Source organism: Desmodus rotundus, chromosome 5, assembly GCF_022682495.2.
Source record: "Desmodus rotundus isolate HL8 chromosome 5, HLdesRot8A.1, whole genome shotgun sequence".
Taxonomy (NCBI): Eukaryota; Metazoa; Chordata; class Mammalia; order Chiroptera; family Phyllostomidae; genus Desmodus; species Desmodus rotundus.
Window position 1 is genome coordinate 154,552,816 of NC_071391.1, and position 17,442 is coordinate 154,570,257.

General features: G+C 44.1%; 1 protein-coding gene across 2 annotated transcripts; it reads right to left on the reverse strand.

The window, feature by feature from the left end:
* Positions 1 to 74: 74 nt before the first annotated feature.
* Positions 75 to 15,522, reverse strand: LOC112298023 (protein FAM228B). 2 transcript variants are annotated; one of them, XM_024552939.3, is made up of 8 exons: positions 14,798 to 15,522; positions 9,473 to 9,541; positions 7,526 to 7,717; positions 6,818 to 6,898; positions 4,057 to 4,144; positions 3,602 to 3,758; positions 1,690 to 1,797; positions 75 to 264 (listed from the first exon to the last, which is right to left on the reverse strand). In XM_024552939.3, the coding sequence occupies exons 1-7, from the start codon at positions 14,894 to 14,896 to the stop codon at positions 1,716 to 1,718; spliced, it is 768 nt and encodes a 255-aa protein (XP_024408707.3). In that variant the 5' UTR covers positions 14,897 to 15,522; the 3' UTR covers positions 75 to 264; positions 1,690 to 1,715. The 2 variants fall into 2 exon arrangements, with proteins under 2 accessions (XP_024408707.3, XP_045045219.2); XM_045189284.2 differs by lacking the exons at positions 75 to 264; positions 1,690 to 1,797 and having other exon boundaries at positions 3,598 to 3,758.
* Between the last annotated feature and the right edge of the window lie 1,920 nt (positions 15,523 to 17,442).

The following is a 17,442-nucleotide window of genomic DNA, read 5'->3' on the forward strand; positions in this document are numbered from 1 at the left end:
GCTGGGGGAAACACACCCTCAGTAGCTGTCAGCACATGGTGGTGTCGTTCTTCACTGTCACACAGACACGGAACGCAAAAAGTAAGTGGAGTTTATTGCAGATGCTTTTCTTAGATACAGAACAATTCTGGGTGCGTCCTTGGTCCTCACCCTGAATGATTCCAGCTGGCAGATGGCTTCCTCCAAAGCGACCTTCCTCTGTGTCCTCTGTTACCAGGCGAGGGCCAGGGTGTGCGCTCCTCGGCTGCCAAGGTCTCTTGAAGGCTGACGGAAGAGAAGAGTTGGGTGTGGCACGGGGCTCAGGGGCGCACAGAGCCGAAGGGGCTCCTGGGCTGAGCTGAGCTGGGGAAGCGCGGTCCTCCCCAGGGAGCTGAGTGACTCACCCAGCGGGCAGGGCCCCGCCTACCCCCCCCCCCCCCCCCCCCCCCGCCCCGCCTCAGCCTCTCCTTCCTCTACCTGGAGTTAGAACCCTACAGAGATGCGGGGACTCCCACTGGCCCTGCCTTCAGAGGGCAGTGTCTGCGGGGCTGATTTACACTAGGGTTGTTGTGATTTAGAAAATACTAGATTCCTTTCTTCCCTTCTCTTTTCAAACCTCTAAATCTCTGTTGACCACCTGATGGATGACGCCCTCACTCCACCGAGAAAATGAACAATATTTCTCCACAAATTCGCCGGGCGTCACCCCTATCCGGGCACTGCACCGACCGTCCCCTTGCGGTGGGTGGTTGTCCTGCCCTCCACTCGAGTCCTGCAATCCCGCCTCTTCACGCATGAAGGGGGTCAGGAGAGCAGGGGTGGGGTCAGTGGGGCGACAGATGAGCAGTCAGAGAAGGCTTCTGTGACTTGATGGTGTGTGTGCAGAGAGCTGAGGGCCTGAGACGTGGGGAGTGTGGGGAAGTGTTCCACGCAGATGGACTGGCAGACGCAGTGCCTGAGGTGGGAGTCGGGTCGGTGGGTTCAGAAAGCAAGAAAAAGCGGGTGCAGGTGGCGCACAGTGAGGGGTAGAGAGAGGCAGGTGATGAGGTTGGAGGAGAGACAGGTGCCCAGTCCTGCAAGGGGATGGAAATCTAGGAGACGAGTTGCTGGCTCACATGGTAATTTAATATTGAACCTTTTGAGAAACTGCCAAACTGTTTTCCAAAGTTACTGCATTATTTTACATTCCTTCCAGCAATGCCTGGGGACCCCATGCCTTTCATCAGATGGTTAACAGGTTCTGTAACTACGGAGAGAAACCTCTTGCCGTTAACTCCAGGACTAGTGTCTGGAGGTGACTCCCCACGTTCCACGCAGAGCGGTGTGCGCGTCTGTGCTGCCGCGCCACCTCTTCACTCCGGGCACAGTACTGGAACAGCAGCTACCCCCCAACTAGTCCAGCATTAACGTTTCTACTGCTCCAGTTCCATTAAAATCACTTGTAACTTAGAAGAGTTGCTAATGACTTTTTTCTGTGTCTGTGCTTGGTGTTTCCAAATGTGTTAGCCACTTGTTCTTTAACAGCAGAAGGCGCGGAAGAAAGTTGCCACTCCAGCCAGACACAGTGGAGGGAGAGCCGGGTGGCATGCCATGGGCACCTGGCATGTGCCTCGGCTGCGACGCCCGCAGCTTAAAGGGGTGGCAAAGGGCGGAAACACGGCCACGCATCTTAAACAAAAGAAGAGCAAAGCTATGCAATAACAGGCTTACTTGCAAATAGCAGCTTTTTCTTCTTCCTAGGATTCCAGAAGTTGAGGAGCTTTGGCCGAGGGCTTCGAGTCAAAACTACTAACGTTAAAATTCACTTTCACTTTCAACCTTTAACAAGATAACACGTGTGAGGATGTTTGGAAAACAATACTAGGTTATGCTCTTTCAGACATTATTGTTACACTCTGCTGCGTCTATTGTCTAAAGTACCATTACTTCAAACTGCTGTGGACTCTTGGGCGTGTGACTGCTGCCCACACCATGATAGAGGCTGGTTTGCTGTTTCCTGGGAACCTAGACTCAGCGGGGTGAGGTTAAAAGCACCCCCCCACCCCCCACTCCACGAGAGTGTGCGCACTGATGTTAAAAGAAGCCACGGAGATTGTGCCATTTACAAGCATCAATATAAAATGTGTTTCCAAAAGAGAACCCAAACACTGCATTTCCCGGTCTGCCTTGCCATCAGGTGGCAGACAGGTGCTTCAGAGCCCACTCAGGCGTAGGCGGGACCAGCGACACTGGCCCTCTGAAGGGCGTCCAGGCCTCAGAGCCCGTGTGGTTCCCAGGCCGCCAGCTGGAGCGGCGCTTGCCCGAGTGGGCAGCTTCCCGGTCGTGGTGCGAGCAGTGCGCCCTCTGTCTTCTATTTTGAGTATTGCTCCTGAAACTGAGCTCTGTTTCCTAAAACCTCCCGATGACCGGGATCAGTCAAAATCCTAAAAAAAAATGGACCCTTTTCCAGCATGGGTTCTGTTACCTGAAACCCAGAGCCCTGACCACTCTTCTAGCGAACATCCTCAGTACACCTGGCATGCAAACCGTCACACACAAAAATTCATGGAAAGGATCAGTCTGATCCAGCTTAATCAAAAGGAGTTTTCCTAGAAAATGTGGGTTTCAAAATGTGTTTTGAGTGAAAGAAAAGAAAAAAAATGACCTGGGCCCACCCCTATCCACTCACCACCAATAAATCAGACGATGAAACAAAAAAAAAAAGAAAAGAAAAGAAAAGAAAGGGGTACAGCAAACATCTAGATTAGTGTATAAAGCAGAATCAGTGACAAAAGGGTTTCCTGGGCTCATATGTCGAGAAAGCATTCAGTCAAAAATCACAAGACAGGCACACAAAAAGGTAAGGTAAAATAACCCACTGTCTAGAGATAAAGCAATCAACAGACCCAGATTCAGACATGACCCTAATGCTGGAACTAACAAGGAATTTAAAATAACTATGAATAATGTGTTAACCCAGTGGAAAGGCGGATAACATGTATGTACAGTGGGAAAATTTCAGGAAAAGTGAAAACTATGTAAGAAGTCAAATGGAAATCCTAGAAATAAAAATCACCACAAGGAGAGGAAAAACTCCTCCGGCAGGCTCTTCGGTGTATGGGACACAGCTGAGGGAAGACTCGGGGACTAATCACGGTCAGTACAAATTTTCTCATTGAAGCACAGTGGGGAAAAAACAGCGGCTAAGAACGATTAGCTACGGACAACGTCAAATGGTCTAACAAACATTGGAATCTCAGAGGAAACAAGAATAGGATGTAAGAAATATTTGAAGTGATAAGGGCCTAGAATTTCAAAAAAAAAAAAATGAATGAAAGACATCAAACCACAGATACAAGAACCTCAGAGAGCCCTAAGTAGGACAAACAGGGAGAAGGGGGAACAAAACTCCAAGGCACATCATCGTGGAGGTAGTGAAAACCAAAGACTGAGAAAATCTTCAATGTATCCAAGGAAAAAGGAAACGTCACAAACAGAGAAACAGAGAAAAGAGCTATAGTACATTTCTCATCAGAAACTGAAATTTAAAAAAGTATAACTATGACAAAATTTACATCACTGTCTCAAGAAAAAGTTCCCCAATGCCAGTGGGTTCCATAATTTCTGCAATATTAACCATTACCTGCTCCTTTTACAAAATTCACTTTCTATGTAGCTTGTAGGCAGTCTAAGCCACTCGTTTGGAGTCATGAAGCACCTCGAATTAGAAATTCTTGGGAACCTGGAATGCAGTTTGGCCTTCTCAACCTCTTTATATTCTTTCATTGTCTGCATCTTGCCTGCAAGAAGGTTGGTAACACAAATCAGCACAGTCGAGTGCAACTCCCATTGCTCTTGGGTCATGGAATCGCGTAACCATTAGAAACGAAGTACCTTTGAGCACAGGCTGTGAACCAAAGGGTCGCTGGTTCAATTCCCAATCAGGGCACATGCCTGGGTTGCAAGCCAGGTCCCCCGGGGAGGCCACGTGAGAGGCAACCACACATTGATGTTTCTCTCCCTCTCTTTCTCCCTCCCTTCCCCTCTCTCTAAAAATAAAATAGATAAAATCTTTAAAAGAAAAAAGAAACAAAGTACCAGTCTCACACTGAAGAAGAATTCTTTGTTCCTCATCTTTGTCACACTGTGCCTTTTTCAAAGGGTCACAAAATGGTGGGATGGTGACCTACAAGAAAAGCATTTCTTTAAGGACTGGGTTTCAGGTCCTTTTCAGTCTGTCCTGAACATCCATTTATGGCTCTTCTGCCAGCAGAATCGAGACCACAGTACCTATACGCTGATGGCAGGCTAACCATTACTTATATTTAAGGCACAATAAGGAGATGGGGCCGCTCCGCTCCTTCCCTTAGTGAGCCCTTCCAGCCGTGGTTAGCTCTTGTCTTAACAGCCTCTTCAGATCCTGCGGGTGTGTCTCAGGTACTACACCCAAACTCAGCAAGTGCTAGTTTCTTCAGGGTTAGTTATGATGTGGAATCTGAAACCATACCAATCAACTATTCAAACTCCGCTACATTAAAACCCATTGGTCTGTCTTCAACTTTGAATAGATCGTTTATCCATGTCATGGATCGGATGTTTGGAAAAAATCAGGTCTGAGTGGTGTGAGATCTTCCAAATGTTAATACACTTCATTTTACAGTAACCACATTTATTATACAGTTATATAATAAATGATGAGACTGGTTAGTATATAACCAATGGCTTTTTTTATGCCATTGAAGTAACCAATGGGTTCTTGGAGCATCCTGATAACCAGTGTTTTGAACTCTGCATCTGATAGGTTGCTTATCTCCATTTCGTTTAGCTCTTTTTCTGGAATTTCATTCTGTTCTTTCAGTTGGGTCATATTTCTTTGTCTCCTCATTTTGCCAGCCTCCCCATGTTTGTTTCTGTGTATTAAGCAGAGCTGCTTTGACTCTCTGTCTTAACGCACCTGTTAAGGTTGTATGGGGAGGAGTTTAGGTAATCACCAGGATGGGGCAACCTGTGTCACTGCTCTGTTGCTCTGTGTGTGGGAGGGCTCAGAGAGGACAGTGCTGCTGCCTGGCCTCTGGAGTTTTGCTCCGGGGGAAGCTGTCCCCTCACTCGCGCTTCCCTTTCTCCCAGCATGCCACTAGTGTCCTTCCAGCTGTTGCTCTGGTACGGAATCCCAGAGGGGGTGGGTTCTGCATGAGTCCTAAGTCCATTTCAAGCCCTTTAAGAGGACACAGTTTCTTCCACCATCCCAACCCCCACTGGTTTTTACAGCCAGAAGTTATGGGGACTTTTCTTCCTGGCACTGGAACCCTGGGCTGGGTGGTCTAGACTGGAGCTGGGCTCCCTCCCTCCCAAGGAATCCCTCCTGATTTTTATCCACCACATGTGGAACTGCCTGTTCCCATCTATGCGCCTCTCGCCTCTCCTCCTCTCTGCCCCTCCTACCCGTCTGAATGAACGTGCCTGCTTTAAATCCTTGGTTGCGGACTTCCACACAGCTCGATTTTCTGACAGTTCCAAGTGACATTTGTCCTACAGTGTGGCTGTATTTTTGCTGTAGTTGTGTGTGGAGGCGAGAGGTCTTGACCGGCCAAATGCCAGCAGTTTAAAATGTCTATGACCAAGGTAAGTTTTCTGTTTTATTTTGTTTAATAATATCCACTATTAGCAAAAGTATGGAAAATGGACTCCGGTGGAGGATGCAGATTCATACATTTGGGGGAAGAAGTTGGTAATATGAATCAAAATCATGTATAACCTTTAACTCAGCAATTCTACTTCTATCAACTTACTGAAAAAAAATAAGAAAGAAATAATTATAGGGATGCTCATCACAATGTCATGTGTAACAGCAATAGGTCAAAAACAATCTAGGTGTTCAAGATGGAATATGTCAAAAAAATGATGGTTTAGCAAGATACCGCAGATGGTTAGAGACACGTCTATGCTCTGCTGTTTGCAGCTGTGTGACCTTGGACAGGCGACTTAACCTGTCTGTGCCTCACTTGCCTTGTCTGTAAATTACCTGACATGGTAGCAGTGGAGATGAAATAAAATGGAAAAAAAAAAAGTCCTAACACCTGGTTAATTCCTCAGTGCAAGTTAGCTGCTACTGACAACAGAGCACTATGCAATTATTAAAATTATATATTGAAATTTGTTGACAAAGACAGAAGCAAATCACAGACTATGAAGGAAAACAAGCAGACTATGTAACCTAATGTATGGTATAAACCCATTCTTGTAAAATAAACATGTGTGTTTATGCCTACATATAGAAAGTCTCGAAGGATATAAAGAAAAATGTTCATGAGTTCATCCTGGGTAATGGAATTGAGTAGTTTCTAAGTTATTCATCAATTGATTTTATCATGAAAATGTACTATTTTTGTAACAAATTTAAAAGTCTATGAAAATTAAATATAAACATTACCTATTACTCAATATTTTCAAATTTGACAGAGGTTTAATTTAATTTGGTCTTTGGCTTTCTTGTTCCTTTCTAAGACATGGAGACAGGAAACTATTCTTAAGATGTTACTACATGCCCTGGCTGGAGTGGCTCAGTGGATTGAGTGCCCGCCTGAGAACCAAAGGGTCACTGGTATGATTCCCAGTCAGGGCACATGCCTGGGTTGCCGGGCAGCTCCCAGATAGGGAGCATGTGAGAGGCAACCACACATTGATGTTTCTCTCCCTCTCTGTCTCCTTCCCTTCCTTTTTGTCTAAAAATAAGTAAATAAAATATTTTTTCTTTAAATCCTGTATTCTTAGGACATCACCAGAGGACAACTCACATAGTAGGGCTGCTCAAACAAACCAACGGCATAATACCAAAGTTAAAATAAGAAATCGACCCTACCTTCAGAAAGTCCGGGTCCTCTTTGCTCATGGAAAAAGGATCGTACTCTTTCGGATCATAATGCTCTAAAAACACATTTCCCTGTTGAAGGAAACAGGCCACACGTCAGAGCCAGAGGGGCTCGGTCAGCGCTGCACGTAGCAGGACTTCAGAGCCAGACACACAGCCCCTCCCCACGCTGCTGCTACGTGGCATCAGGAACACAGGCGGAAGGCGGGGGAGACCACATCTGAAATTAAGTTTCATGTATCTGAGTAATAAATATTGCAGTGATAGAAGGAGTCTACTTAACATTTGCAAGATGTTAATAAAAAATGTGGGAACATAAAAGATTTGGGAATTGGTTTTCGAACATCTCAGATCTCTTAAAAATGCCAAGCAAAGAGAAATACTTTATAGCTTTGTAAATAATTGAGTTCCAGAGCTCACACACACACGAATATCTCCCGATCCCCAGAGTCCAGCATTTAAACTTGGTGTACAAAAGTAATAATTACATGCGAACAACGAAGAAAACCGATTCTAATGTACACATTTACATCCAGAACCAGCCCCAGCCCCCCCGCCTCCACCCTGGATTTAAGAGCCGGGTGTGCGGCCGCACGGGAGAGGCCGCCCAGTACGGAGCGGGGAGGGGCCCGGGTGATGATAAAGAGAGGTAACCAGAGTTTCAAACCAACTGAAACAAGTCAAATGATATCACAGTACCTTCTGATTTACATATTTTAAAAAACTATCTAATTCCACTTGTCTCCTTTTTTTAATCTTCTTATGTGAACAAACTTTTTCTATAATTTTCTTCTGGAGAGGCTCTGCCACGTGGTCAACCCATGTTTTGTATAACAGCTCTTTTCTTCTCGCCTTCAAGAAGTCATGCTGGTGTAAATACTTGTCTAGTTCCTAGGAAACAGTGACAGAAAAGACAAATACATTATCTGAAATCTTTCTTGTTCTAAAATTTCTACTTCATGTACATCCCTAACAATAACCCACAGAGTCACTCCTTGATGCCGCCGTTTACTTGGCTTCTACTGTGTGACGGTCACGCAACTGGGAAAAAGGGACCCGCGGGTAAAATGCCTGCCCTCCCTGGGGAGACAGACTACAAAACAAATATGTATGATTAAAACCAGGGACCCAGACAGACACTGGTGCACCCACGTTCGCTGCAGCATCACTCACAACAGCCACAAGGTGGAAGGGAAGCAACCCGCGTGTCCGCCAACAGATGAACGTGTAAACAGAATGTGGCACATACACGCGAGGGAGTATCACACAGCTATAAAAAAGGAGTGAGGTTCTGACAGGTGCTACCCCATGGATGAACCTGGAGAGCAATGTGCTACGTGAAGTAAGCCACAAAAGGACCAATATCATAGGATCCCACTTGTACGGTAGAGATAGAAAGTGAGTTAGAGGTTACCAGAGACTTGGAGAGCGAAGAAAGGGGAGTTATTATTTAACGAGTACAAAGTTAGGGAGATGGAGAAGTTTGGGAAGTAGCGGTGATGGTTGTACAACATGTAAGTGTAATTAATGTCACTGAATTGTACAATTGAAATGGTTAAAAATAGCATATCTTATGTTCTATGTATTTTACCACAATGGGAAAAACGATTACACTTTTATGAAAATAATCCCAAAGTGGGAGACATTTTAGACAGGCCTTAAAGAATGAAGCGTTATCCAGGAGAGGAGAGATGACAGACGATGTGGAAGGAGAATATTTCGTGGGGAAAAAAGAGACAAAAGCAAAGGGACAGAAGCGCAGCACCACCTAGTCCAAAGGGCCTGCAGAGAAAATGCCTGATTTGGGCTCCAAGCTAAATCATTCTCACCAAAACTTCTATCAGCCTTTCACCTAGCAAATGAATTGTGTAATTATTAGAATCAACAACATAAAATTCAAAATGAAAAAAAAGACCCCTAAAAGATCCCTGCTTTGTGGGGATTATACCTCTGTAACTTCAGATCTGAGCACACTTCAACCATTCTCAAAACACAGTTCCTCTCCTTTTAAACAACAATAAAGTCTTAAAAGCAAAAGAAGGTAAGCTCTGGCTGGGTAGCTCCGTTGGTTGGAGCATCATCCCATACACTCAAAGATTGCAGGTTCAATCCCCAGTCGGGGCACTTACGGGAAGGCAACCAATTGATGTTTCTCTCTCTCCCTCTTCCTCTCTCTCTAAAATCATTAATCACATCTTCAGATGAGAATTAAAAACAAACAGGTTACCTACTCCAGAGTCCAGTGCACTTCACAGGGAGATGCACTTTGTCTTCCGATTAAACCCATCCTGCCGTAGTTAAAGCCTTGTTCTTCCCCAGGTGCACCTGAGGAATAATCGGTCCCTATGTTCCAATAAGAGTCTTAAAGCTCTTAACACTACAGAGCAGCTCCATCAAAGCCCCACTAAGATGAAGGAATGAGAGAGAAGGAAAAAACTCATGAGGTGTCTGTGAAAGAAACCCCACCAAGGACAGGAGAAGAGGAAGTCAACTGAAACAACCTCAGAGACCTCTTAAGCTCAAGACCCCTACAGGTGAGTGAGTGTCTTTAATTCTACTTTCTATATTTTCTAAAATTGTTATAATGATGAACTACATGTAAAATGAAAAATTTTAATTGAAACACACTGTATAGTCAATTCTTACCTTAATTATATAATTTTCTCTGTATAATATTGATTGAATAGCTGCATTATTATCTTCTTTAGCCAGTGCCTAAAATGACAGAATGAAATTTTGAGAAAGTCAAATCTTAAAAATCAAACTATTAATACTATCTGGACTTATATTTTATGTGACAGCCATGTCTCTGGAAAATTCTATATGAATCCAGTTTTTATACCTATTGGAAGAGTATTTGAATCTTTCTGCTTTGAATTAAGCTCATTCTAGGGCAAAAAATAACCCACAGTAGACATTTCAAGTCCTGACAAGGTCAAATGACTTTCCCAGAGTCACACGGTAGGCATGCCCCATCTTTTTTCACATCCTATAAAACGCTTTTACCTTTACGAGTTAGAATCCAATCAGGCCCCTGTTGTTTCAATTCAGTTAGTCATTGGTGAATTCTGTTTTAACTCATTGTCATTATAGCTATCAAATATTAATAATAAATATTTTTACATACAAGTCACATTTTCAGATTTTAAAGCAATACAATCTTCAGGATGTAATTCATAACATTATTTTTCCATGTTCATAACAAACTTTTCACAATTAAATATCTAACAAAATATAAGAGGTTGATTTCTAGGAGACATGTGAATGTCATTAATGTCATTGAGTTGTGCATTTAAAAATGGTTAAAAATAGCAAATATTGTGAGATGATGTGTGTATATATGTTATACATAATTATAATATATAATATAATATATAGTGTATAATATATAATAATATACATTATAATTTATAATGTATAATACACATATACATAATATAAAATATATATTACATATATTTTTACCACAATAATATATATATAGTTTACTACAATGGAAAAATGATCTTTTAAAAAGATTTCCAAAATGGGAGACATTTGGGATGGGCCTTTGAAATCCTCTCATAATTACACAAAAATGAAATATTCTCAAATTCACTGTCATTGAAAGTAGCCTCAATTCCACTACCCTTGTTTCCAGAACAGATGAGTACAACCTCAAAATCCAAGACTAAAACCTTCCACATTAACACTGAAGAGCATTTAGGCTCACGGGAGTTAAGCAACAACCAGAAGCCTAGAAACTCCTACATGAAGCAAGAAATTAAACTCGAATGTGTCCAACTCTAAGTCCATTTTCTTTGTTCTTTCTGCCACACAGAGTTGTTATTCTTGGCAAATACGTTGTTCTCAAAACCAAGCTCAAAAGTCAGTACCCTGCACAAAAATATCAAAACCAACAATCTGGAGACTGACCAGAGGCAGGGAGAAGCTGGAGGGGCGGTCAGCACTGCGGGAAAAGAACAGCCCTGGGCAAGTTTCCAGTGTGCTGTGGACTTCTGTCTAAGAGCCGGCCGCAGTCAGGGCCAGGAGTCGGCTCGCACCCAGAGACACGCTCCGTTTTACAGGTTCAAGAATGAGAAGACTGTCCAGCTGGAAAGTGAGAGGAGGAATTCCTGACAGAAGAAAGCCATGGAGTACATGTCACGAATTGTGGTAATAAAATCTGACCAAACCTCTGTTAGATCCTTGAACCACGTATATACCAGGCAGACTCCACGCAGCCCATCTAAAGCTAAAAAAGATGAACAGTGATTTTCATCTGCCGTCAACCGCAGGAAAGACAAAGGTCGTGAGCTGAGGTCCGCCAAGTTAACTGCTGCTCAAACCGAAGCTCAATATTCTTCAGAGGAATCTAATAGAAGCCAGACTCTTTACAATGTATTATGTGGAATGTCTAAAATATAGTCTAGCCCCGGCTGGTGTGGTTCGGTGGAGTGAGCGTCAGCCTGTGAACCAAAGGGTCTCTGGTTCGATTCCCAGTCAGGGCACATGCCTGGGTTGGGGGCCAGGTCCCCAGTAGGGGGTGTGCAAGAGGCAACCACACTTTGATGTTTCTCTCCCTCTCTTTCTCCCTCCCTTCCCCTCTCTAGAAATAAATAAAATCTTTAAAAATATGTAGTCTAGATTCCTTCACACACACACCACAGTAAAGTGTGGCCCATACTTTAGAAGAAGGCAATCGATGAAGACCAACTCTGAGATGGCCCCTGTGTTGACACTAGCAGACAAGGACTTCAGATCAACGATTACAGCTATGCTTGAGAAGTTACAGGAAATGTCCTCGTAATGAATGGATGGAAAATCCGAGCAAAGAAATATGGACTGTAAAAAAAAACCAAGTGGAAAATACAATTCTTAAATTTAATAAACAGACTTCAATGGGCTTAACAGCAGATTGGAAATGACATAGGAAGGGTCAGTGAACTGTAACATATGTCACCAGAAATTATCCAATCTGGAAAACAGAGAGAAAAAAGACTGGAAAATAATGAGTACAGCTGCAGCAATGACTTGTGAGACAATGGCAAAAGGCTCAGCAAGTGGGAAACTGGATCCTCAAAGTGATCAGCAAAAGCATGGAGCAGGAAAACTGAACAAATGGTTGGGATGAGAACTTCCACTTTCAGACACGATAGGGCAACAAAGAACTTTATCTTAAAAAAAAAATAACTGAAATAACAGTTTTCAAGACATTGGACATCAGGCAAGGAAGGACAGTGGCCCCTGAGAAACAGAAAGCAAAGCGAGCCCTGTAATAGCTCAGTTTTGTACCTGGAAAGCATTTCCCCACTGCCACAGAGAGGTGGGTATCAGGTGGAACCCAGCCATCTCCCTGGAATGGGAGAAAAGCCAGGAGTCTGGGGGAGGCCGGGGCAGCTAAGTTCATCGGGCTGAGTACCAGAGGGAGGAAAGTTACGTGGAGAAAGAGCTTTGGGGATCTGCAGAGGGTCCCCCTTGATTCTTCAGCTGAATGCTGAACACCATACCCACATGGAGAAACCACCCAATGAAACGCTCCGCCAAGAAGCCCCCGGAAAGAGCAGGGGAAACAACCCCGAGAGGCCACACGGCCCCAGGAGTTATTCCTTCCACACCAGCCAGAGTGAAAAGTCTATGGTGCGCAGCGCCTGGCGGTGAGTACTTGGAGGGTTTTGTGTAAGCGGTGGAGAACTGGCCACACACTAGAGGCCGCTATGCTCCTGCCTGAGAGGGCGTGGAGGCGAGACCGGAAAGAATCAGGGTGTGTCCAAGCAACTGAACCTCCTCCCAGGCCACGCTCAGGAACACTGACGGGAAATCGAAGATATCCAGCACTCCACAAGGTAAAATCCACAATGTCTGGCATCCAGTAAAAAAGATCACCAGGCATGCAAAGAAGCAGAAAAATTTGACCAATAATAAAGAGGAAAATCAATGAAATCTGCCCCAGAAGTAATACAGGTGATATATGTATTCAACAAGGACATTAAAATCGTATGCCTATAGTTCATAAGTTGAGGAAGCTAGAGAAAACAGTAGACATTTTTAAACAGGGAAGATATAAGAAAAGACCCAAATAGAATTTGTAGTGAAGAAAATTACCATGTCTCAGATGAAAAATTCACCAGACAGGCTTATCAGCAGATTTGATGTCACAGAAGTAGGAAACTTAAAATCATAGCAATAGAAGCTGTCCCAGGGGGAAAGTCTGCAAAAGATTAAGAGTGTCAGTGGGCTATGGGACGATTTCAAGCAGGCTATGATACACATAATTGTATTTATCAAAAAAGGGGGAGGTAATAGAAAAAACATTTGAAGAAATAATGGTTGAAATGTTTCCCAAATGTGTTGGGAACTGTACGCCCACAGATGCAAGAGCTTCAATGAAGTCCAAGCCGTGGAGACATTGGAATCATCATACATCGCTGATGAGACTGTAAAAGGCACAGCTACTGTGGGAAACAGTTCAGCAGCTCCTCCAAAGTTAAACAGAGTTACCATATGACCTAGCAGTTCCATTCCTAGGTTAGGTACCCGAGAGAACTGCGAACCCATATTCACACGAGAACTTACGTACAAACGTGCACAGCAGTATTACGCCTAAGAGCCAAGAACTGGAAACGATCCAAATGCCCATCCCCTGACGGATGGATAAACAAATGTGGTATAGCCATGCAATGGAGTATTATTTAGCCATCTGACAAGGAACAAAATGCTGATACATGGCATGACACGGACGAACCTTGAAAGCAGAATGCTAAGTGAAAGAGGCCAGTTACAAGTGACCATCCACACGCTCTATGACTCTACTCGTATACAACGTCCCAAACAGACGAATCTGAGGGGAAGCAGATTAGTGGTCCTGGGAGGCCAGGGGAGCAGGGGGTGGTCAGGGGCTGCTAAAGGGCACGAGGTTTCTTTGGGGCTGATAAAAGTGTTTTGGAACTAGCCAGTGGTGATGGTCGCCCAACCTTGTAAATATACAAAAAGCTACTTGACTGCACCCTTAAGCTAGTGAATTTTATGCTACGTGACGTATCTCAATTTAATAAAAGCTCAATAACAAGATAACAAATAACCCATTTGAAAAATGAACAAAATATTTGAACAAACACTTCTCTAATAGATGTAAATGGCAAGTGAGATATGAAAGCATGCCCCACATCACAGTCACTGGGGAAATGAAAATAAAACCACAATGAGATGCCATTGTGCTTGTTGCAGAATGTCTCAGATTAGGAAGACTGCACGCACACACACACAGACACACAGACTGTACCAACACTGGCCAGAATGTGAGGCAACGGCAACTCTCAAAGAGGTAGTGGAAATGCACATAATTCAGTCACTTTGGAAGAGTTTGTCAGTTTCACAAACAGATAATTCACTGGCCGTATGACCCACAACTGGATATTCACCCAAGAGGAAGGAAAGCCTGTGTCCGCGCCACGGCATATACATGAATGTGCCCAGCAGCTTCATCCGTAACAGCCAGAAACTGCAAACAACCCAAACGTTCATGGACAGGATGGGCAAAGGGCAGTACGTAGCATTCAGGAAAAAAAAAAAAGGACACGGGGAGAAGGGACTCTGTTCATTGTCTTGATTGTGGCGACGGTTTCACGTGTGAATACATGCCACGATTTATCAAACTGTGCACCTTAAGTGTACGCCATTTCTTGCATGTATAACAATTGTACCTTAATAAAGCTGTTTCGAAAAAGACAGATTACAATCTTTTAAAAAACTCAACCTGTATAAATCTGGGTGATGCAGCTAAAGCCGAGAAACTGTATAACTTTGTTACGTTAGAAAAGCTACATAATCAGTGGCCTAGGGTTCCACCTTAAGAAGCTAGAAAAGGAGAAGCGAACACACAGTTAATAGAAAGGAAGGAATAATAAAGAGCAGATTGAAAGGAAACATCAAAAAAGCGCCTATCTCACGCAAGGCAGTTCCCTGCAGCACCTGGGCCCCCGCCCACCATACCTGCATGAGGGACAGGGGCTGCGGCTCCAGCCACTCTTTCGAGCTCTTGAGCTTGGGAAGTTTGTCGGGTACACGATCATAACTGTCTACGTTTTCCATTGTGGTTCCCAATAACAAAGCCCCCGGAAAAAACTAACGATTTGTCTTATTAGTAACGCGCGTTCACCACTGTGCTCTCCTGGTTTGGTTAGGAAACCATCCCTGGGACCGTGAGCGGACGCGGAGCAGGTTCTGATCCTCAGCCCGTGGATCAGCCTGGTGCGCGCCTCCCGCGGGCTGGACAGGGGGGGCGCTGGCCGGGGGTCAGGGTGGGGTCACCGCACCGGCCCGCAGCCCCCACTCAAGACTGGCCGGGCTTCCCGCGGCCCCGCCCCGCGCGGCCTGACCTCACGGCCCTGGGCCCGTCGGCTGCGGCCGGAGAGTGAGCCCGCTCGGCCCACGGCCTCAGAAGGTGAGAACGTTTCGCATCCAGTGTCTCCAGGACGCCCGGGCAACGACAAGACCGCGCGGGCGCGGAAGCGGACGGAGGACCCTGTGGAAGTGCGGCCTGGGCGGGCAGGCGCCAGCTCGCGGACCGAAGATAAGGGCTTCTCCGTGACCGGCAGCTGTCGCAGCCAGTGGCTGGCGCGTCGCCTTCCCGCGTCCGTGGACGGGCGGTCGCTCCGCACCCCCGCCAGGCGCTCGGCTCCCGGCGCGCCAGTCCCCAGCACAAGGTCCCGCACCTGGCGGTCACGCACCAGTGTTAATGGATAAATAGCTGAATGAATGAGTCATATTGCGGTGGTAATTTGCTGCTCTTGAATAATAACCAGGTTCTGTTTCTTTTAGAAGAATGAAAAGGAAAGGAAATTAAGTCATCAGAAGACTATGAAAGACAGCTTTTATTATTTTAGAAAAGAACTATAGATTCCCCCAAAAAAGTTCTGCCTACTTTTACTACTGGGGTTGAAGAACCCCAGGCAGAAGATACTGAAAATGAAGAATGAGTCAATGGAGCAGTTTTTCTCATTGCAAGAGATCTTTAATGGGAATTATCTGATCAGCTTTTTTCTCTGTGTTGGTCATTGGCGTGAGTGTGAGGACACTGCTAGTTCCACAGGGCGTGTCTGCTGGGAGCAATTACTACTGTCTCCACTTTTACATGTTTTTTACACATTCTTACGTGTGGTAAAATATACCTAGTATGAAATTTACCGTCTGACCCACTCTAAGAATCCAGGTCAGTGGCCTGAAGTACATGCCCTGGCTGTGCAGACACACCCACCATTCGTCTCCAGAACTCTCTTCCTCTTGCAAAGCTGCAACTCTGTGCCCATCGAACACAGCTGCCCTCTCCCTTCTCCCTCCAGCCCCTGGCAACCACTCCTCCGCTCCCCGCCTGTCCCAATTTGACTACTCTCCGTGCCACACATAACTGAACTCACACAACAGTCGTCCTTTTGTGCCTGGTTATTCACGTAGCATAATGTATTCATGGTTTATTCATGTTCTACTTGTGTCAAAATTTTCTTTCTTTTTAAGGCTGAATAATATTCCATTGTGCATGTAACATTTTGGTTACCCACTCATCTGTCAGTGGACACTCGGACAGTTTCTGCCTTTGGCTACTGTGAATAAGATTGCTGTGAACATGGTGTATGAATATCTGTTTGAGTCCCTGCTTTTAATTATTTTGGGTATATGCCCAGAAGTGGAATAACTAGATCATAGAGTTCTGGTTTTTGTTTTGTTTTTTTGAGGAACTGCCATAATGTTTTCCAAAGCAGCTGCCCCATGTTATGTTGCTACCAGCAGTGCAGAGAGATTCCAGTTTCTCTACATTCTTGCTAACACTTGCTGTTCTCTGGTTTTTGGTAATTGCCATTCTAATGGATATGATGAAGTGTATCTCATTGTGGTTTTGATTTGCATTTCTCTGATTAGTGATGTTGAGCATCTTTTCATGTGCTTATTGGCCATTTGAGTATCTTCTTTAGAAAAATGTCTATTCAAGTCCTTTGCCCATTTTTTAAATTTTTCCAAATGTTTTTATTTAGAACACCCAGTGTTTGTATGTAAAGTTATAAGGGAACTGATAATCAAAGATTATGTGTTCAATAATTTAAAAACCAAGACCTGTTGGGTATGTGCAGATTTTTTAGGTGTTCTGCAGTGTGAAATCCTGCTTTCCAATCTGGTTTTTTTTCCTTTTTTAATTGATGTTCGAATACCTTTGTCCATTTTTTAATTGGAGGGTTTGGGGTTTTGTTGTTGTTGAGCTGTAGGAGTTCTTTATATAGTTTGTATATTAACCCTTTATCAGATATATTGTTTGCAAATATTTTCTCCCATTCTAACGGTTGCCTTTTTACAAAGTTTGTCCTTTAATGCACGAAGTTCTATTTTTGATATCAACCAATTTACCTATTTTTTCTTTTGTTGCCTGTGCTTTTGGTGTCATATTCAAGAAATCATTGCCAAATTTAATGTTATAAAGCTTTTCTTCTTTTTCTTCTAAGAGTTTTATAATTTTAGTTCTTACACTTAGATGTTTGGTCCATTTTGAGTTAATTTTTGCACGTCATGTAAGGTAAGGATTCACCTCCCTTCTTTTCCACTTTGAAGTTTCACAAAGTTTCCTTAAATTTATTAAAAAGTGTTCTCTC